The sequence below is a fragment of the Corapipo altera genome, unplaced genomic scaffold, assembly GCF_003945725.1.
Source record: "Corapipo altera isolate COAL_440 unplaced genomic scaffold, ASM394572v1 109, whole genome shotgun sequence".
Lineage (NCBI taxonomy): Eukaryota > Metazoa > Chordata > Aves > Passeriformes > Pipridae > Corapipo > Corapipo altera.
Window position 1 is genome coordinate 198,983 of NW_020885038.1, and position 18,366 is coordinate 217,348.

The following is an 18,366-nucleotide window of genomic DNA, read 5'->3' on the forward strand; positions in this document are numbered from 1 at the left end:
GGGAATATTAACTGAAGGGAGCAAAAGGACAGAAATTTTGTCTTGCCCCCTCCCTCTCCAATAGGTTCTCTCTTTTTACACAACGAACAACAGGCAATATCCAGAGCACTGCTTTAGGTGCTTTGATTCTGGCCTAACTGATATAACTTGCTTTAAAAAACCCAATGTACCCGAACTAAAGCCACTAACCCTGGTTGCAGTGAGGCGAGTCCATGGGCAGTGGTGCCACACCTGCATTTCTCATATGGCAAAGTGAGATCCAAGAAGGCCACATTTTATTTATTTCTGTCAAGTATAAGGGAGCCTAAAGAAAAACCTGATTATTTAGTTGAAGCTTTTTAAGTAGTGGCAAGAAACCACTGGAATGAACTGCATCAAGACCAGACACATGACTTATCTTGACAGCCAGTAATTCCCAGCTCTGATAAGAGTTTGCATCATATTCCTCTTTGGCCTTCTGATACACAGTTTTGACAGCTAGAAAACGTGCTCTGGAGGGATTCAGACATTTCATCTCCTGTCACAGTTCAGTACAGTCTTTTATTGGACGGAGGTTACAAAGTCAGCCAAGACACTACAGCACACATTCTAGAAAGGTTAAACAAGTGGAGTCTGTTTAGGCAGATGAAGACTGGTACCTTGGTGATCTAATATGGTCTACAGCTACCTGAAGGTCAGATACAAGGGTTACTGAGCCAAATTCTTCTTCATAGGGCCAGGCAAAGTCACAAGAGAAAATTGAGCTTTGGGACGTGCAGGAAGAATACAATTTTAAAAAACAAAAAACATCACCAGAATGGTGGCTGGGCACTGGAGAAGGCTGACCAGAGAGATTATGAAATCTCTGTCCTTAGAGATACTCAAATCTCAGGTAGACAGAGATGTAGCTGACTTGATCCACTGTGGGTGATAGTCCTGCTCTGACTGGAAGTGCTGGACTAGAAAATTCTGGACAAGGTTTTCCTGACAATATCATCAGCATGGCCCCAGGCAAAAAAATAAAGACCTGAAGCGGTTATTGCCATGACAGTCTTCTTGAAGTCTCCTCGTGTGCTTGTATTTATAGCTGGCATGCCAGGCTGTACAGGCAGCAGTAGTGCAATAATATTTTATGTTCCAAGTACTGTGAGAGTGCTGTCACCTTCTCTGCTCTGTTCCTGACTCTCCATGTAGCAGTGGTATGAAGGACTGTCACAGAGGCTGTTCAGTGTCTTCAAGGCTGGCGTTTGTGTCTGAATACTCTTGGTGTGCTCTGCATCGCACTGCCTGCTTGTGCCAGCACTGACTGGGTTTGGTCGACTATCAGTGCGAAACAGAATTACTGCTTCTAAGAATCGCTTCTCTGAAAGTAATACCAAAAATCAGTATGTTTAAAAACATACTATGTTAATAAAAGGAAGTCAAAGCTAGGAACTCCCAAACAGGTATGGGAATATAGAATCATAGGATTGCTAAGGTTGGACAAAACCTCCAAGCTCATCAAGACCAACCATTAACCCAGCACTGCCAGGTCCAACACTAAACCACGTGCCACATCCACATGTTTTTTGCACACAGTGGGGAGGGTTTAAAGGATGCTATTGGAGTTTCTGTGCAGGGCTTAAACAAAAGTAAAATAATGAAAGAGCTCCTCTACATGGCCTGCCCACATGTAAACACCACACCAGGGTGCATTTCTTCCTCTTGGAAAACAATACAGGAGGACAATGGGGAGCAAAAAGTATTTCACTAATTACAGCCCTGATGTCAAAGTTTGAGGCACAGCAGCAGGTTACCAAGGCAGCAGCTAGTTGCCTGAGTAACCTCTGCAGAATCACTTATGAACAGTGCAGAGCTATAATTTTCCTCCAGAACATGGCTGTTGTGCTGAGATATCTGCCACTGTATTGAACTTGACCACCCACAGAGGTTAACATAACGTAACAGGATTCAAGAGCGTGTCACATGTGATGGAAAAACCCCAGATAAATACCATAATTTGTAAAAGAAATCTCCTTGGGCATCACTTGAGAGAAAACCCAAAAATAACATGACATTCCCAGCGTGCTTTTCAGAAAGGCTAACGATACAAAGAAGTCAGAGTTCTGGTTCTCTTAGAGAACTTAGAGCTCCGGTGAACAACCTTTAGAATCAGTTTTTCTCCTTTTTTTATGAAAAATCAAGGTTAGATGTGTTTTTATTTTCTCATCAGATAGATTAAATACACTGATTCGGGAAGCAATAATAGACAGAGTTTCAGTAAGATTGTTTGCCAACTTATTAATTTTTCTAAATTTGTACCATATGCATGGTGTATGCATATGCAAATGTTTTCCCCCACTAACATATACTGAAGGGAGATCCATACCAATTCAGGGCAAAAATCTTTGGAAAAGAAAGAACTACTTACCTTAGAAGAAAATTTGAGATGAACTTCTGCTTCATCAGCTAGACTCTTCTTGAGCTGAGCCCAAGCCTCTCCCAGTGTGCTGGAAGAACAGAGGGACAGCAATCAATGCCCTGTCTCTTACCCATCCTTCCCATGAGATCTGTCAGACAGATCTGGCACAACGCTTCGTACTATGTCTTGCTGAGCAAAATCATGGAAAAGGGATAACAGAAACCTGAGAAGACAACCAACCCTTGTGACCAAGGCAGAACTGTATTGGCATTGTATGTAGCAGATTTTTGAAAACACTGTTCATAACGGTCTCCAGTTACAGAGATGCCACAGCCTCCACAAGCAAGATCCTTCAGTGTCTTATCCTTACCATAACAAAGTTTTCACCAACGCCGTTTGTCCATTGCCTCTTCTACTTTACACCCTACTTTTGATGAACAGATTATTCTACTCTTCCTCAGAGAAGCTTTTCAGTATTTGAAAATTTCTGAATTGTCTTTTTCTTTTGGACACATTATTTCCGAGATGATGGCAGCTGAGGTACACTGCTCCAAACCCTCTACAACAGCCCAGACTCCTCTTAAAGCATCATTACCAAAACTACACTGTCTTCCAGTACAGGTCTTCCGGTTGCTAAACTGGTAACAGATTATTTTGTATCAGACGCTCTTTCTTCTACATATCTCAATATGATTGCTTTTTTTAGACAACAGCATGAAGTTGTTGATGAATAAGCTTGTGATTCACTATAGCCAGACCCTTCTCCCACAAACTGTTATGTAACTGTATCTTTCACATCCTGTGAAAGTATAAAACCTGGTACTTTATCCTCATTAAAATGCATTAATTTTTTTTCCCAGTTATTTATTCCAGTTTAACAAAATAATTCTGAGTTGCAATCTTTTCTTCGAACTATACATACTAACCCTCCTAGCTTTGTCTCATCTCTGATTACAGTCAAGCCATTATTTATTCTACCACAGGCCATTCATTAACAAAAACATTGAAAAAAACCCCTGGACTTGAGACAAACCTTATTTGATCTCAGCCCACAGCTACTTTCTCTACTTTACTTTTTGTAAATAGTGGGTATTTCCTACCTAGTTTTTTATACTAGGCTTTATTTAGGCCACCATTTCTCGTCTGCCTACAAGAATCTCCCACTGCAAAAATTTACACTAAATTAAGGGCTGTGATGCTTGAGTTACTCTTTTATTCCATCATTGAAGGAATTTAGGTTGGTTTGGCATTGTTCTGTATGCATCTACAACAACTGCTCATCACCTTAGTTTTCCAGTAAGTGCTTCTAGGAAGTTTGATGGTTTATTCTACCACTTTGCAAAGGTTAAATAAAGCTGAGTGATCTACAATTCCTGGCTCCTTCTATCTCCTCCCCACACCCATTTCAACAACAATGATATCTGACCCTTCCTGATAGCCTGAAAAATTGCCTGTCATGTGCAATTTTAAAATAATGGTCTGTCATCTCTGAAATTGCTCCAAGGAGTTGAGTTCTCAAGTATGGTGTTCATCAGCTAAACAACTTAGATTCACCTACAGAAGTGCTCCCAACATTTCCCCTAGACTCACCCCGAGATCTCCTCCCACTGCCCAGTTATCACTGACAATAACCATTTTATCTGATCTATTTAAGAAAAGGTGGTATTTCAGACTGATGAGCGTCTTCTACATCTCCTGTCCAGCTCCCGCGACTTCAATGACCATGGATTGTATCACCTCCTGTGCACTGTGCTCACAGCAACCCAGACAGAACCATCCCAGTACCACCAATGGGTCCCATCTTGTCACCCATCACATACATGATGGAGAGTCTGCTTATCATCAGAGGAGGGCAGAGGACCCTGGAGGGACAGCCCATACTTTGTGTCAATTCCACAGACTGCTGCACAGAAAAGCTGGAAAATGCTCAGTGGAGTGTGAGACCAGCAGTGGTAACTGCTGCTTGCACAGAGCATTTCCTGGGCCTCATCAATTCCCACGATCTTCTCACTAGCCTCTTCCTGGCCCTAGCCAGTTAGGCCAGGAGGAGAAATTTCAGCACAACCTCCTTCCATTCTATCACCTTACAACCCCTTGAGGCAGAGCACCACTGGACAGTGCTCTCAGCACCCTGCACTCTGCACGGTGTCCTCTCCAATTCCCTACTTCAACATTTCTTATGATTTGGTCCTCATTAGCTCTCTTTTCAGCTATTCTCACCTAGTTTCCTTCCCCTTTATTTTTTCAGGCATTCCCTTCTTCTCCCATTAGTGGTAGGAGAAAGTAAGAGGAAGATGTGGAAGAAAGTGGTTTTAGCTTTGCTCGGATCAAGTGAGCATCCACCCCTAAGGGGAAAGAAGGACAGAAACCATTGTCACTGTAGGTGGTTAGAGCAGTAACAGTCTAGTTAGCCTTTAGCAATCTCTGTCCTTGTATCCTGGAAGCTGAGCAAATACCTCGTGGAGCTTCAGTGCCAGCAGAAACACAAAGCTATGCCGAGAACAGTAATTTCCAGCCTTGGCTTTCAGTGCTTAGAGGGTTTGTGTTGGAACAGATAGAGCTAACAGTCTCTGATCCTTCAGAAGTGTCTTTTCATTATTACTGAGAACTGCAATCTAGGCTGAATTGCATTGTCTAATACCATCTCAAGAACTTCCAAAGTGTGAAAATGTTGTAAATAAGGGACAATCTGCTGCTTTTCTTGAAGGGTCAGACCTCCAATGAGAAGAGACTTTCTGTCCTTCCTCTGTCTGTCCTGCTTGATTGTACTGGCATTGACCTTACAGATCTACTCTCAGCAGTATATATATTCTACATATTCTTCCATTTTCTAAGTAATTTAGCATGTATACATGCCAATCCTGAAAGGACCTAGTCCTGGCTACAACAAGGACAGCATAAATACGATTGGAAATGCAATGTTTCATACATATACTCCTAAAAAATTTATCATTAACAACTCGAAATAATAAAACCAATTCTGTAGCAATTCCACCTTCCCCAACACATCCGGGGTGTTAATCTAAATAAACCTCTACTTGGTGAGAGAGTCGGGGGAAATTATATGTACCTGCGTGGGAGAAATGCCTTTTATGTTAAAATTCATCTTCTGTGAAAGTCACAGAGACACACTTACCCTTCTTCCTGAGCAGCCAAGGAATTCTGAGACAGTTTGGACAGGTTCTTAGCATATTCCTCCTCAATCTTTATCCTACACTCACATACACACCAAGAGAAAATAAAAAGACAGAAGTAAGTAAGCTTTAAGGCAGAAACCCACACACATAATTTGAAGAAATTCTCTGCATTTTAACAGATTTTGCCATAGGAATTTTTCTTTCAGTCTCCAGGGCTTGGCAGCTGTCTTCTCTCCTCCATATGCTAAAATGCAGTGGCAAGAGCAGGGCTATATGCAGGACAGCATGTGAGATAAAATTAGAATAAGCAGCTACAGTTCTGGAGAGCAAATAACAAGGACAGAGTGTTTCTGCTGTGGAACATGGACTGTCTGCAGAACCAGAAGCATGTGGTTCAGTCTGCTGTGAAACGTGAGGCTGCACATCCTTGAAGAAAAGATGAAGGGATGCAGTGATCCAGGAAAAATCCAAAGGAGGTTTGGGGTGCTGGATCGCACCTTTCTTAGGGACACAAAATGCTTCCTGCTCTGTTACAGGTGACAAAGCTGGAAAAGATGTGGCAGGGTCTTCTGTCATCAGCACGTGGTGGTACAGCCCCTTCCCCTCATTCATTCCACTCACTGCCCTGCCCTTGTCTCCACTCACTCAGAGGGACCACACCAGGAACAGGACCTGAGCTCGCCAGTGGCAAGGGTGCAGAAGAGGAAAGGTGTTGACACGCTACCACTGTGGAGGTGGCTGCAGGGAGAATGAGTGCAGCTGTGGAGTGTGGGGACAAGGGTATATGCTGACGGCCCAGCAGGGTGAAAAGAGCAGCTGCTGGTCCAGAGATGATGTGCATCATGTCTGAAACCATGTTCATCTCCTCTGAGTTCTTCTTACAGTGAAACAGTTGCAAGGCACACATGCTCCCAGGCAAAGCAAACATTTCTGTTCACTGGTTTTTGACCCAGCTTGCTCAATATAGCATTTTGAGAGAGCTGTGCGGCCCCTAGGTGGAACAACTCCTGATTATATGCCAATTATGTACAAACAGGGGCAAAACCTGGTTTGAAATCCATTTCTGTCCAGTGAGAAGTCAGAAGGTGAGATATTTTTGGCATGTCTGTTTGCAGTAACTAGTTGAGCAAGTGCTCTTTTGCGGAGCACATTTGAGATAAAAGGGGTCCCCCGAGATACCTAAGAGGGATCTGATATTGTGGGCTGCTGAAATATTCTGGTGGATGGTGTGGGAGTGAAAGTGCCACTCTGTTGTTATGCTCACAGATGTACAGGAGAGGGAGCAGGTATGTGTCCTGCAGCTGCCAGCTCCACAGCAAAGCAGCTGACTGGGCAGGCACTCTGGGGGACGCAGCTGGCTGAGGCCCAAGATGATACTGAGCTTGGTATGGCACAGTACAGCTACAGACCTTACCCAGGAGCTGGGGGTCCTCCTCTTCCCCCTCCCATGAGGACAAAACCAACCAGCTTCCCATGCCTGCTCTAACAAGACCAACAAACTGTCTAGTACCCAAGGCTACACTGGGTTAGGACCTATGGAAAGAGCTTTATCCAGACACATTTCACCTGACACACTCTAAATATGCTCCTCACTGGTCCCGGCCTTGGCCTAGGCTTCAAGTTTTTCTAGGGATTTCAAGTGTTACTGTACTGCAAGTGGATGGCACTACTAAAAGGGCAGACTGCCTGGTAAGGAGAAATAACATAAAAAATAACAATAAAAAGGTGAATTGTCTATTGCTTAAGAGCCCCAATTATAAGACATAAATTATTCTACCCCAGCCTGGAGTCCTGTCACCATCTGTGGCCAGAAGAGGCTAAAAACCATGATAAACCTCAAAGAGGGGAAAAAAATCTGCCTCTTGGCCCTGTCCAATATAAATACTCTGCAAACTCTGGATTGTGGTGACTGTGAAACACCAACATGCCATGACTCCTGAGTCCTGTGAGCCCACCTCCAGAAACTCACGTAGCTGTTTGGCAGTTATCCCACCTTCCCACCAAAAAAGCTCCAAGTTCTTGTTTCCACTAAATTGTCTGAAAACCTTCAGAATTGCACTCCCTTTATAGTCAGAATCGTTACAGGTTATAAGTGCATTTTGACCCATACTGTCCTTACTTTATTAGTTCTAGTTGCTATTTGGATGTTTATGTCCTGTTCTCTTATGCTTTTTTTTTTTAAAATAAAGTGCTTTGTTTTTCCCCACTCAAACAATTTCAGTCATGCCATGTTATAATGGATAAAGAAAAATGAGAGAACTACACAGGGAGGCAAAGATGATCTGATGTGACTGCCATGCAAGAAGAAACTAAACAAATTAAGACAACAGGGGGAACAGGGAGAAAAGGTGGTAGAGGATATATGACAGACAGCTACACAACTGCTGCTGTGGGAAGACCGTGATGATGAGTCTTCTTACACTATTTCTCCGGATTAGAGGGGAACAATGAAATTTTCAGACAACAGAAACATAATTACTTTTCCTGTAGTGCATAGCCTGCAGAAGTATTCCACAAATTGTTGCAGACAAACAGTGAAAGATGTATACAAGTATCTGCTGAATATGGCAGAAGCTAAATAATCTGCTATTTATTTTGCATTTTCTAAACATAGCACAGCATAATTAAAAGTGAGTGGCCAAAAGCCTAAGACAGTGATTCTTTGCTAATAAAACCACTACTTATACTTGGAGAGACTGGTGCTTCTCAGGGCAGTCTGCAGATTTTCTTGGCTGTTCTGGAGTGCTTCCTTGCATGCAAATACTGGACCTTATTTTCACTTTAGATTTAAGTAATTCTTTCCTTCTTTCATACCCACACTCTTGATCTTTTAGTTCAGTCAATTTATTAATTACTTTCCTCTCTTTCTTGAGGTCTGTCATTAAAATTCAAAGTCTGTATTATAACCCTAACTTTGTCAACAAGAACTGAATGAACATATAATTGCTCAGTCTATGATTGCTTTTTACAAGAAGTTCCTGTAAAGCATCTATTTGATAAACTAAATTTCACTTAGTTTGCCTCTTGTTGTATATTTGATGAAGAAATCTGGTTATCAAGTCGTATTCCAGCTTCCCATTGAAGGGCTGTTTTTATTAGCTGGCTGAATCTCATCTCCAGCAGGTTGATTGTACAGATGAAGAGAATTTTTCTGGCCAGGAAAACTCCTAGTTTAAATGTGGGTCTTGTATTCCCCAAGGCACCTGGTGGTCATCATGAAAATCTTATCAATAGTTCTGCCCTCTTAGCTGGAGATACAGATGGCCTGAGCTCTGTTTCCATGACTAACCTCTCCAGCTCAACAGCATCCTCCTCCTTTTCCACACAGAACAATCCTGATCCTTTGTTTCAGACAGATGAAAAATATATTCATCTTTCTATAACTCCCATCTAGACCCTCTTCACACTCAATTCCAAACCTTCTTTGTTTCCAGCACATAGTGAATCTTTTCTGTCTCTCCTCTCTAACGTGCCTGCCAAGGACACAGACATGCTCCTCCCCAGAGTCAGAGCTGCTCTCCTTGCTCTCTCTAATTTTACACCAACTTTCCTTCCTCTTGAATGCGCTTTGCTTTTATTTCTGTCAAATTTCATTATATATTACTTTCTTTGGAGCAGCTTTCCCCCTATTTTCCCTGGCCGCAGCTATCATAATTCTGCTTGCCTTCTCATCTTCTCCCTTAGCAAGCCTATTTCTCAATTGTATTTTTAATGTGCCAGGTTGTTCTTTCTTCTACCTCTGGTCACACTTTCTCACGGATTACAGAGGTAACTGTCATTCAGACTGTCTTACGTCAAAGGCTGCAGAAACCACACATGAATGCTCAGCCGTGTATGTGACCACCTTTATTGCCTGTGCTACTTTCCATTTTCCCACTGCTGCCGCCATATCCCTAGTATGAAAAAAAAGACACGAAGGAGAAAGAAAACAAACCACAAATGAAGCAACTATGTGCAAGTTCTTCCCAACTGAACTGCACACCAAATGCCAACAGAGGGGCCTGTTTTATGGCCTAGTTCTGTTCTTGCACCAGTGTTTATTCTCATCAGCACAATCACACCATGTCTGCAGCAGCAGAGTGGGAAGGCAACACCAACTCAGCACCAAGTGTCAACAGAGAGAAAATAACAGAGGACAGCAGCTCCTTCAACTGGTGCAACTGCCTCCAGGAGAGAACATCCATCAGCGTCAACGCCTTCCTCCAGAGAGCAAACACTGTTTGTACCCTATGGAGTGTCTGCTCTGGAGACAGGCTGAGAGACAGACTGGAAAAGTGAAGGCTTCAGGAACACCTTAGAGGCCCTTCCAGTGCCTAAAAGGGCTCCAAGAGAGCTTGAGAGGGTCTTTGGACAAGGGTCTGGAGTGACAGGAGAAGGGCGGGTAGGACTAGATTAGATGTTAGAAAAAAATTCATGGCTGTGAGGGTGGTGAGGCCCTGACACAGGTTGTCCAGAGGAGCAGAGGGCCTGGAACAAGATGATCTTGAAGGTCCCTTCCAACCCAAACCATTCTGTGATTCTGCAACTGGCTTAAGTCCCAGGTGATGTCTTTTTACATCTTCCTCTAGGAAACTGTGTCTATGCTCCACGTGAACAAATTGCTTCTCTATTTTTCAGACAAAATACTTCCCTTCTAAATATCATGACCACTCTGGTTCTTCCATGTTCATGTTTTTTTCCTTGAAGCTGCAGCTTAAAACCTTGGTTCCCTCTAAACAGACAGCCTGTGTGCAATACAACCGAGACTGACAGAGCAGGAGAGACAAGTGAGAGCTGAGGAAGGCTGGAGAGTGTGGATAGACATTAAAGAAGCATTAAATGCTCATTAAGAATTGGTAGCATACCTTTTATGCAGTTCAAGCGATATCATTAATGTACTGAAGGAATATCTAAATCAGGAAAAAACAATTGCCATAAATATTTGGTAACAAAGTGCTAGTTACCTTTCTCGAACAAACTCTGCCATTTCTTTCTGCATTTGTTTCCCTTTAAGTTGCTTTTGAAGAAGAATTTCAAATCCCGACACCGTATTGTTCCCTTGTGAGTCCTTTTTATCTGCCTGAAAGAAATAAAAGGAGGTTCAACAAAAAGCTATGGGGACTAAACCCAGAAAGATGTGGTTCCCAGCAGCAGCTGCCCAGCAGTGGGGCCTGAGGAACCCTCCTATGAGACCAGCTGATGGCCACAGCACCTCAGTCCCTCTGAAAGGAGTAGCCCAACACTTTCTCTTTCCCCCTCCTCCTATTCCTTTTTTTTTTTTTTATTTAAACAGGGAAGTTTACACTTATTTTTAGCTAGCATAAAATGATGTGGGGGCCACAGCAGCAGCACTGCTGTCCTTTCTGTCCATGACCCTTCATAGCTGGTAATGTCACTGGGCAAGTGTCAGCCCCGAGGGCTCAGCTTGCAAAAAGAAGGGATCTTGGAGCCAGCACAGGGGAACTGCTGGGGCAGAGGGGGGACACTGCTGCTCCTTCCAGGGGGAACACAGCCCTAAATGACCTTTAACGACTGCCAAGTTCGACCCTGATTTGTACTCACAAAAATACAGCCAGTCTGCATGGATCTGCTGTAAAACAGGGTAAACCAGCAACTTGTCCCGTAGATTACCACCATACACTCCATCCTTCACCATTTGTTTCCTACACAGCCCAGTAGACCCTTTGCTCCACTGACTTCAGTGTTGCTACAAGGACCAACAGAGTTTTCTCTCTGCTGCCTCTTTTCTCTCTCCTCTCTATGTTCATATTTCAGTATTTCATTTCCTACCCCCTTCCCAACAAACAAATTCTCAGAGAACATTTCCCTAAGTACTACAGTTTTGCTGCAATCCCTTAGGTGCTGCACAATTGCCTAGAGAAAAATGCCACACTAATCAAACCACGAGACTGGTAGGACGCCCCACTGGTGACCAGCCAGTTGAGACAGCAGGAGGAGTGGAGCTGATGGAACAAGGAGGGCGAGCTGTGGACATGCCATAGATGACAAGGCCAAAGCAGAGGAACGTCCTGGGAGTGGAGTTATGGGAGGATAAAAGTCTGCTGAAGAAAGGCAGCTTTAAGTAGAGTTTCACTAAGAGCGAGATTAACCAACCCAAAGAGCCAAGCAGTGGCTGAGCCCTAATAAAGGCAACCAAGCAAGAGAGGGACTTCTGTAAGACATGCATAAAATCAGTCTGTATGCCATTAATGATTTAGGGTTCACTGGGATCAGAAGACTGGAAGGAACCGAGGAAGTTTTGTGATAATGTGACCATTTGCAAGTATGACAGCGTATTGTAGCAAGTCCCTGATATCAGCCGTCACGCCAGCATTGGGGAAGCCCAACAGGATGTGCTGCTGGGCATCCAACACTGACACTTTTTTTTAAGACGGAAACGCTTCAATAACTTATAACAGAAAACACACATGGAATTCCTAAAATCTTCATTGTTGTCTTCTTTTAAAATATTTATTTGTAGTATTCTTCCCACCCCAAAAAAATATTTTCCAGTAGAAGAAAAGTTTTCCAGTAGAAGACTTTTTCTATCAGCTCCATGCTCCAAGGATTATTGCATCATTTTAATCTGATTTAGGAACCTGAAAGCAGAGCTGAGCATGAGAGGGCACACTCAGAACCAGACACTGAAGACTTCTCATGCTGCAGGCTGTCTTAAAACTACTCAACTTAAGTTACAAATAGGCCTGTCCTTCACAAACCTCATCCTCTAAAAACCTCATTTCTTCTCTGACCTCCAGAATATCCCATGGGAGGGAGTTTTAGAATTTAAAATACATTTTGTAACTATCTCCTTGTTTTAGAAGGGACATCCCCTGCTTCCTTGTGTATTCCTAGCTCTTGTGCTCTGGGAAACACTGAAATAATATTCCCTGCCAGACACCTTGCTATCCTATGGACCTATGGATCTGTTGGAGCGAGTCCGGAGGAGGCCACTAAGTTGGTCACAGGGCTGGAGAACCTCTGCTATGGAGACAGGCTGGGAGAGTTTGGGGTGTTCGGCCTGGAGAACAGAAGGCTCCAGGGAGACATTATAGTTCCTTCCAGTGCCCAAAGGGGTCCTAAGAGAGCCGGAGAGAGACTTTGGACAAGGGCTTGGAGTGAAAGGACAAAGAAGAATGGTTTCAAACTGACAGAGGGTACGGTTAGATCAGATATCGGGAAGAAATTCTTCCCTGCGAGGGTGGTGAGGTCCTGGCACAGGTTGCCCAGAGAAGCTGTGGCTGCCCCATCCCTGGAAGTGTCCAAGGCCAGGTTGGATGGGGCTTGGAGCAACCTGGTCTAGTGGAAGGTGACCCTGGCCATGGCAGAGGTTTGGAACTAGACAAGCTTTACAGTCCCTACCAATCCAAATGATTCCGAGATTCTGTGATTCCATCCCCTTCCTGATGCACAGCTCTTCTGCCTGAGGTATTTTGAGATGTGTGGCTTGTCCTATATCCTCCCCGTTTCCTGACCCAATCCATCTCCTGACAGATGTGCTTGCCTTTCTGAACACTTCTCTGATGATCGCCCACATCTCAGACTGGTCAAACGGTTTCCACAAGATCTTCACTGGCATCGCCAGTCTCCCTGGTACTGCCCTTACACACTGTATCTCAGCCCAAATTCTCCGTTACCTTGTGCCACAAATCAAGCTGTTTGTTCCACTTTTTTGGAAGCTCTGGAGCTTCTATACGGCATGTGGCTGGCTGCCTACTTACCCAGAAATAATCACAGTAGCTCCACTCTGAAGGTTTCAGCAACTGCTGCTCTGGCATTACGTCAGGGTGGGGGAAAGTCACACAGTTGATCTGTTAAAAAAAAAAAGAAGAAAAAAAGGGAGTTAGACAACAATGAAATTTAGCTGTTGATGAGAAATATGCAAATGAAAGTTTATATCCATGCACTTCCCATCAGAAAATCCGCAGTGAATGCATGACAGTGAAGAAAAATTCCTTGTTGCATGGAAACAGTGGCTAAGTATTCCCAGAAAGCTCTTCTATGCAAGCAGGAGCGTCAGCTCAGAGGAAAATAAACTACCCATTTCACATGAGGGAAACCTACTGGATTTGGAAAGCACCATGTGGGGAGTTCTCCCAGATCCCTAAGAACTGTGGTAAAAAACTTTATGTGAAACACCCTGAGCACACCCTCAACACAGAAACACAGTGAGCATCAGAAAGCGCTGCAGGCACGAATGGCGTATCTCAGCAAAAAACCTCGGCTATCCCAGTCTCCTATAGGATTACAAAAACCAGGTTATTTTTTCAGTGCACAGCCCTTCCATCTATCTCAGAGACTTTTTCAGATGAAAGTGATGGGCCCTGCTACAAGGAACAGGGGCTCTCTGAGGTCAGCGAGCCTTCAGTGTGCAAAAACCACAGCAATCTGTGAGGCAGGACTCATCACATGGTCATTAAACAATGGCATAAAAAAGCCCAAGTCCTCATTAAGTTATTGCAGTGGAACATGCAGCCTGATAAAAGCACAGTGAAGGCTAAGAGCATGACAGCTACTGCAGAACATGCTGCAGAACAACTCTGGACACAGCCAAGCCCTTCAGAGGATGCACCAGTAATAGTCAGAGCTCACTGCCAGTTTATAATGCTTGCCCCAATTCCCTGCTGAGCAGGTCCCTAAGATCAGTCCCTCTCAGTGCACCCACAGGGTCACGGGACACTAAGAGTACTTGGGTATTAATCAAGGAACCAACAGATACTCGGGATGGGAGACTCACAGATATAATTGTATGGGTGTGGGGTTTTGTTTTGGATCAGTTAATGCTCACAGGAAATCCATACACAAAGCTGTGGGCAGGGTTAGCACAGCTGCATGGGCAGACCCAAAGGCAGTGCTCACAGGCAGTGAGTCTGCCTTTGGGCTATTGAGAGAGGATCAGAAAGGATGCGGGTGCTGACACAGTGCAAACCCCCCATGCCAGAGCAAAGCAGACAAAGCCTTTAGCTGATACAAGGCTGCTCCTACAAACCCACACTGGCTCTGCTGCCATCTGCCCAGGCTGGAGGTTCAGCAGTTTTCCTGTAAGTGATGCAAGAGCTTGTTCTACATAAATCAGTCTGCCCAGAGCATGCCAAGTCCACTTCAAAGCAGGCTGAGGACCCTGTACCTACACTGTCTTTGGTTGTCACCTCAGCCAGATCCTAAACCATGAGTCTTCCCTTCCAGTTTCCATCAGGCTTCAAAACTGATCTGCAGGAGGTCAGAGTTCAAGGTTTTGCAGGCAGCAGCCATGCACTAGTGACCCTGCACCTCCAACTAGAGTCAACCTCTCCAGCCAGAGCCTGTATCATCTCCAACCAGAGCCAGCCTCTCCAGCCAGAGCCTGTATCATCTCCAGCCAGAGCCAGCCTCTCCAGACAGCACCGGCCTCCACTGGCCACAGGGTCTCAGCAACAGACAACACTGCAAACGCCCTCCCTGCTCCCTGTCAGAAGAGTTACATCAGGAGTTACAGAACATCAGCTCAGTTCAGACTGGGATGGCCATGCAACAGCGGTGCCAGTGCTCCCCATCACCCAGACATCTCCCTGAAGACAAGCCAGGGGACATACCACTGTAGTCACACTCAGCTGGGCTTGCCTGTGCTGCTGCAGTGAGCCTCTCAGCCCCCATGCTGACTTCTGTCACCACTGCAGCCTCCATGAGAGATGTTTCACTGAGGACACCTTCTATCTCTGCTGAAGTTCTCCTCTCCTGTCCCTTCCCTGTCAGCAAAGTTCTCTCAGAAAAACTGCAAGCCCATCTTGCCCTGGTTTTTTTTAGATAGGTAGGGTTACCTTCCCTCCTCCATTCAGGGATAACCAAAAAACTAAAAGCCCATGAGCAGATCTCCCCCAGAAGAGGAGTTGGCATCTGTCCCCCGGGTACAGTTGATGCAAGCAGGGGGGTGCAGAGACGCCTGCGGGCTCTGCAAAGCTCTGGCATGAGCCAGTAAGCACTGGCTCAACACCCCATTAGGGGACTCCTCTCTCCCCTGCCAGGAAGCTTCAAACTGATCATCCCAAATGTCTCAAAAATACTGTCTGGAAACCTTCAGCAAAACTATTCCTTTCAGGCAGTGTCTGATAAACATTGGCCTGGACTGCTACTGGGCTGCTGAACAAGGCCTGACAGAACACAGGTTTCACCTCGCTTCAGAGATCATCAGATCCAGAGAAGCTGTGACTGTCCCACTGCTGGAATTGTTCAAGGCCAAGTCGGATGGGGCTTGGAGCAACCTGGTCTATGTCCCTGCCAAGGGAGGACAGAGAAGTGGAACGAGATGAGCTTTAAGGTCCCTTCTAACCCAAGCCTTTGTATGACTCCTCTTATGATCCTATGAAATCCAGTGCCACTGCTGAGCACGGGTTGCACTGGTACTTGGTCATGCCTCTGTGCTGGCACAACCACACATCAGTTCTCAAATAATACAACATATTGCAGTTAGTTTTGCCTCAAAAAAATGAGATGGCCTCCAGAACCCCTGCACAATCACTGTCACATATCACAGAAGGCAAACTGACTCCCGCGAGTGAGCAATGCTGCAGCTCATCCTCACGGAGAAGGGAAGATGCAGAATTGTCAGCAACGGCAATGTTACAAGGAACCACATTAAGGTACATGGTGTCAAGACAGGTTTACACAGCTTCTGGATTTGAAGATTTCTGTCTTAGATGCTGTATTTCATATTCACTGAATAAAAATCTGTATGATCTCACAACACCTGCATGCCAGCACTTTCAGCCACTCCAGTCCCTCCTACCTGGCAGCCTGCACAAAACACTGCCCTGAGCACAGCTATTCTGTATGCTTACACAATACACCTCATGAGCACCCAGGACAAGATGCTGACTCTCAAGAGCAGACTGCCAAGCTACAGGAACTCAGGATTTAGCTCAAGTTAAAAACAGTTAGCAGCACAAGGCAAAAGAGTTAAGGAGACTGCATGAAGTTTCAGGATGCTGGAAGTGATTCACATCTCCCCACCAGAAGCACCAATACAGCACTGGTGAAAGGACAGCTATTCTGGTTTCCACTGTGCTCATACTGGTGGTCTCACAAAGAATGGCTGGGATGTCCACTGTGGAAACACAGTGCTGAGTGTGCTTTGTGTTGTCCAAGATGACTTATTTCAACTGGGAAATGACCAAGTGCTTCCCATGAAGACAGCAGTGTTTTCAAGGCAGATTTCAAGGGCCCAACATTTTCACACTGGATATTGAGAAGGGGGAAAACAAGCACCTCCTAAGTGTATTTTGCAAAAGACCAGAACACCGGGCATCACAGAATCATAGAAACATAAAATATCCTGAGTTGGATCACTGCATCATGGCACTGTGCACCAGGACAGGGAGGTGATGTGCAGTGGGGAGCACATACAGTGGCACGCAAGTTGTTCCCTACAGTGTAAAAATCTGCACAGACAAAGACCAAGGGAAATTCCTATTCTCTGCTAAAGGCAGTGCCTGTTTCACAAAAAAGTAAATCTGTGTCAGTTGGAAACTGCTGATTAGTGATATCACAGTGAGTCTTAAAGTTAATTTCCTGAAGCATTAACCACAGAGTCATTGGAAATGCCCAGGCTGGGACTCGTGACGGTGCCACACTGCAGTGGACTGAACTCCATGCATGCAGCAGGAAGAGGAACAGTGAGTATGCACATCAACAGGTGATGAGAGTAGGATTAATTCATATGTTTCTCAAAGAATGTCATCAGACTCAAAGATTTAGGAATAAATCAAACATTCTTCACTTCTCAGAAGACTATCTAGAAATGATGCTGAATTGTCTGGACAGAGTCATGAGGCCATTTGGGTCTAGTATCACTTTTAAAAGGGAACTGATGTCAGAATTAGAAAACTAAAATGTAGAAGCTTTTGCAGTCTCACAAAAAAAAAGAAAGAATTATTTGTGTGGTAAACAGAACTTAACCGAACTTATACCTTTCTACACTAAGTCCTAGCAGGGGCATGGAAAGTTTCAAAGCTCTAGAAATATTACTAAAAACTATATATGACTGCATAGGAAATCTCGTGATCTTTCTCTCCTTTCATCACCACAGATTTGTTATATTTAAACAAGAGCTCTTGGATTTGTATTTCCTAACAGTTCTTAAACTTCTCAGGATTTCCCAGCAGGAGGGGAACACCAGGCTGGTAGTGAGCAAGACACAGTCGTACACCAGTAGTGGCGAGAGGGCGTGGCATTCCCCCTCTCCCTGTCCTCCCTCTGAAATGCTACTTTTCTTTTTTCTAAAAGTAAAGACAGTTGGAAAAAGCACTCTATTTCACCAGCTTAGTCCCACTGATGAGCTTTTTGACTGATGGTGAAGACAGCCAAAGCATCTCACGATGATGTCCCCATGTCTGACAGCACTAAACAGCTTGATCAGTCCCATGAACAGTGACGTTCCCTCCACACGAGGGACCACTGCCCTTACTAATCCTGAGGGACCACACTCTCACTAGTCACATCACTGACAGCTGGGCAGGCGCTGTGCAAGGTCCAAATTCAAACCCATGGCTAATCTCTCAACAATGCTGACTCACCAGCAAGGCCTAACAAAAGCTTGCAGAAGTTGACTATTGCAGGTGTAATTGCCAGTAAAAAACAAAACAAATTAAAACACATATCTCAGGTAATGATGGAGTCACAGAACATGAAGAGAAAACAAGGTGTGATGACCTGCATTACATTCTCACAGACTCCACCGGGACAGCCAAAGTGATAATCAGCTTCACCGTGATATTAAGTTCTCATCCAGCCTCTTCACTAATAAAAATAATGGCTGTTGTCAGCTTGCAGTAGAGGGAAATTAAGCAGGGCTAATTCCCAAATATGAGCTGAGTAAATCTTCCCAGCAGCTTGTCC

At 44.5% G+C, this 18,366-nt stretch overlaps 1 protein-coding gene across 1 annotated transcript in view; it reads right to left on the reverse strand.

Annotated features, from left to right (window-relative positions):
* GAS7 (growth arrest specific 7) overlaps positions 1–18,366 on the reverse strand; it is a 101,209-nt gene that overhangs the window by 16,843 nt on the left and 66,000 nt on the right. Inside the window, exons 6-9 of the mRNA XM_027668429.1 lie at positions 13,218–13,307; positions 10,461–10,576; positions 5,517–5,591; positions 2,390–2,468 (exon numbers count right to left, since the gene is read on the reverse strand). Coding sequence (XP_027524230.1) covers positions 2,390–2,468; positions 5,517–5,591; positions 10,461–10,576; positions 13,218–13,307 — 360 coding nt within the window. The remainder of the gene's footprint in view (positions 1–2,389; positions 2,469–5,516; positions 5,592–10,460; positions 10,577–13,217; positions 13,308–18,366) is intronic.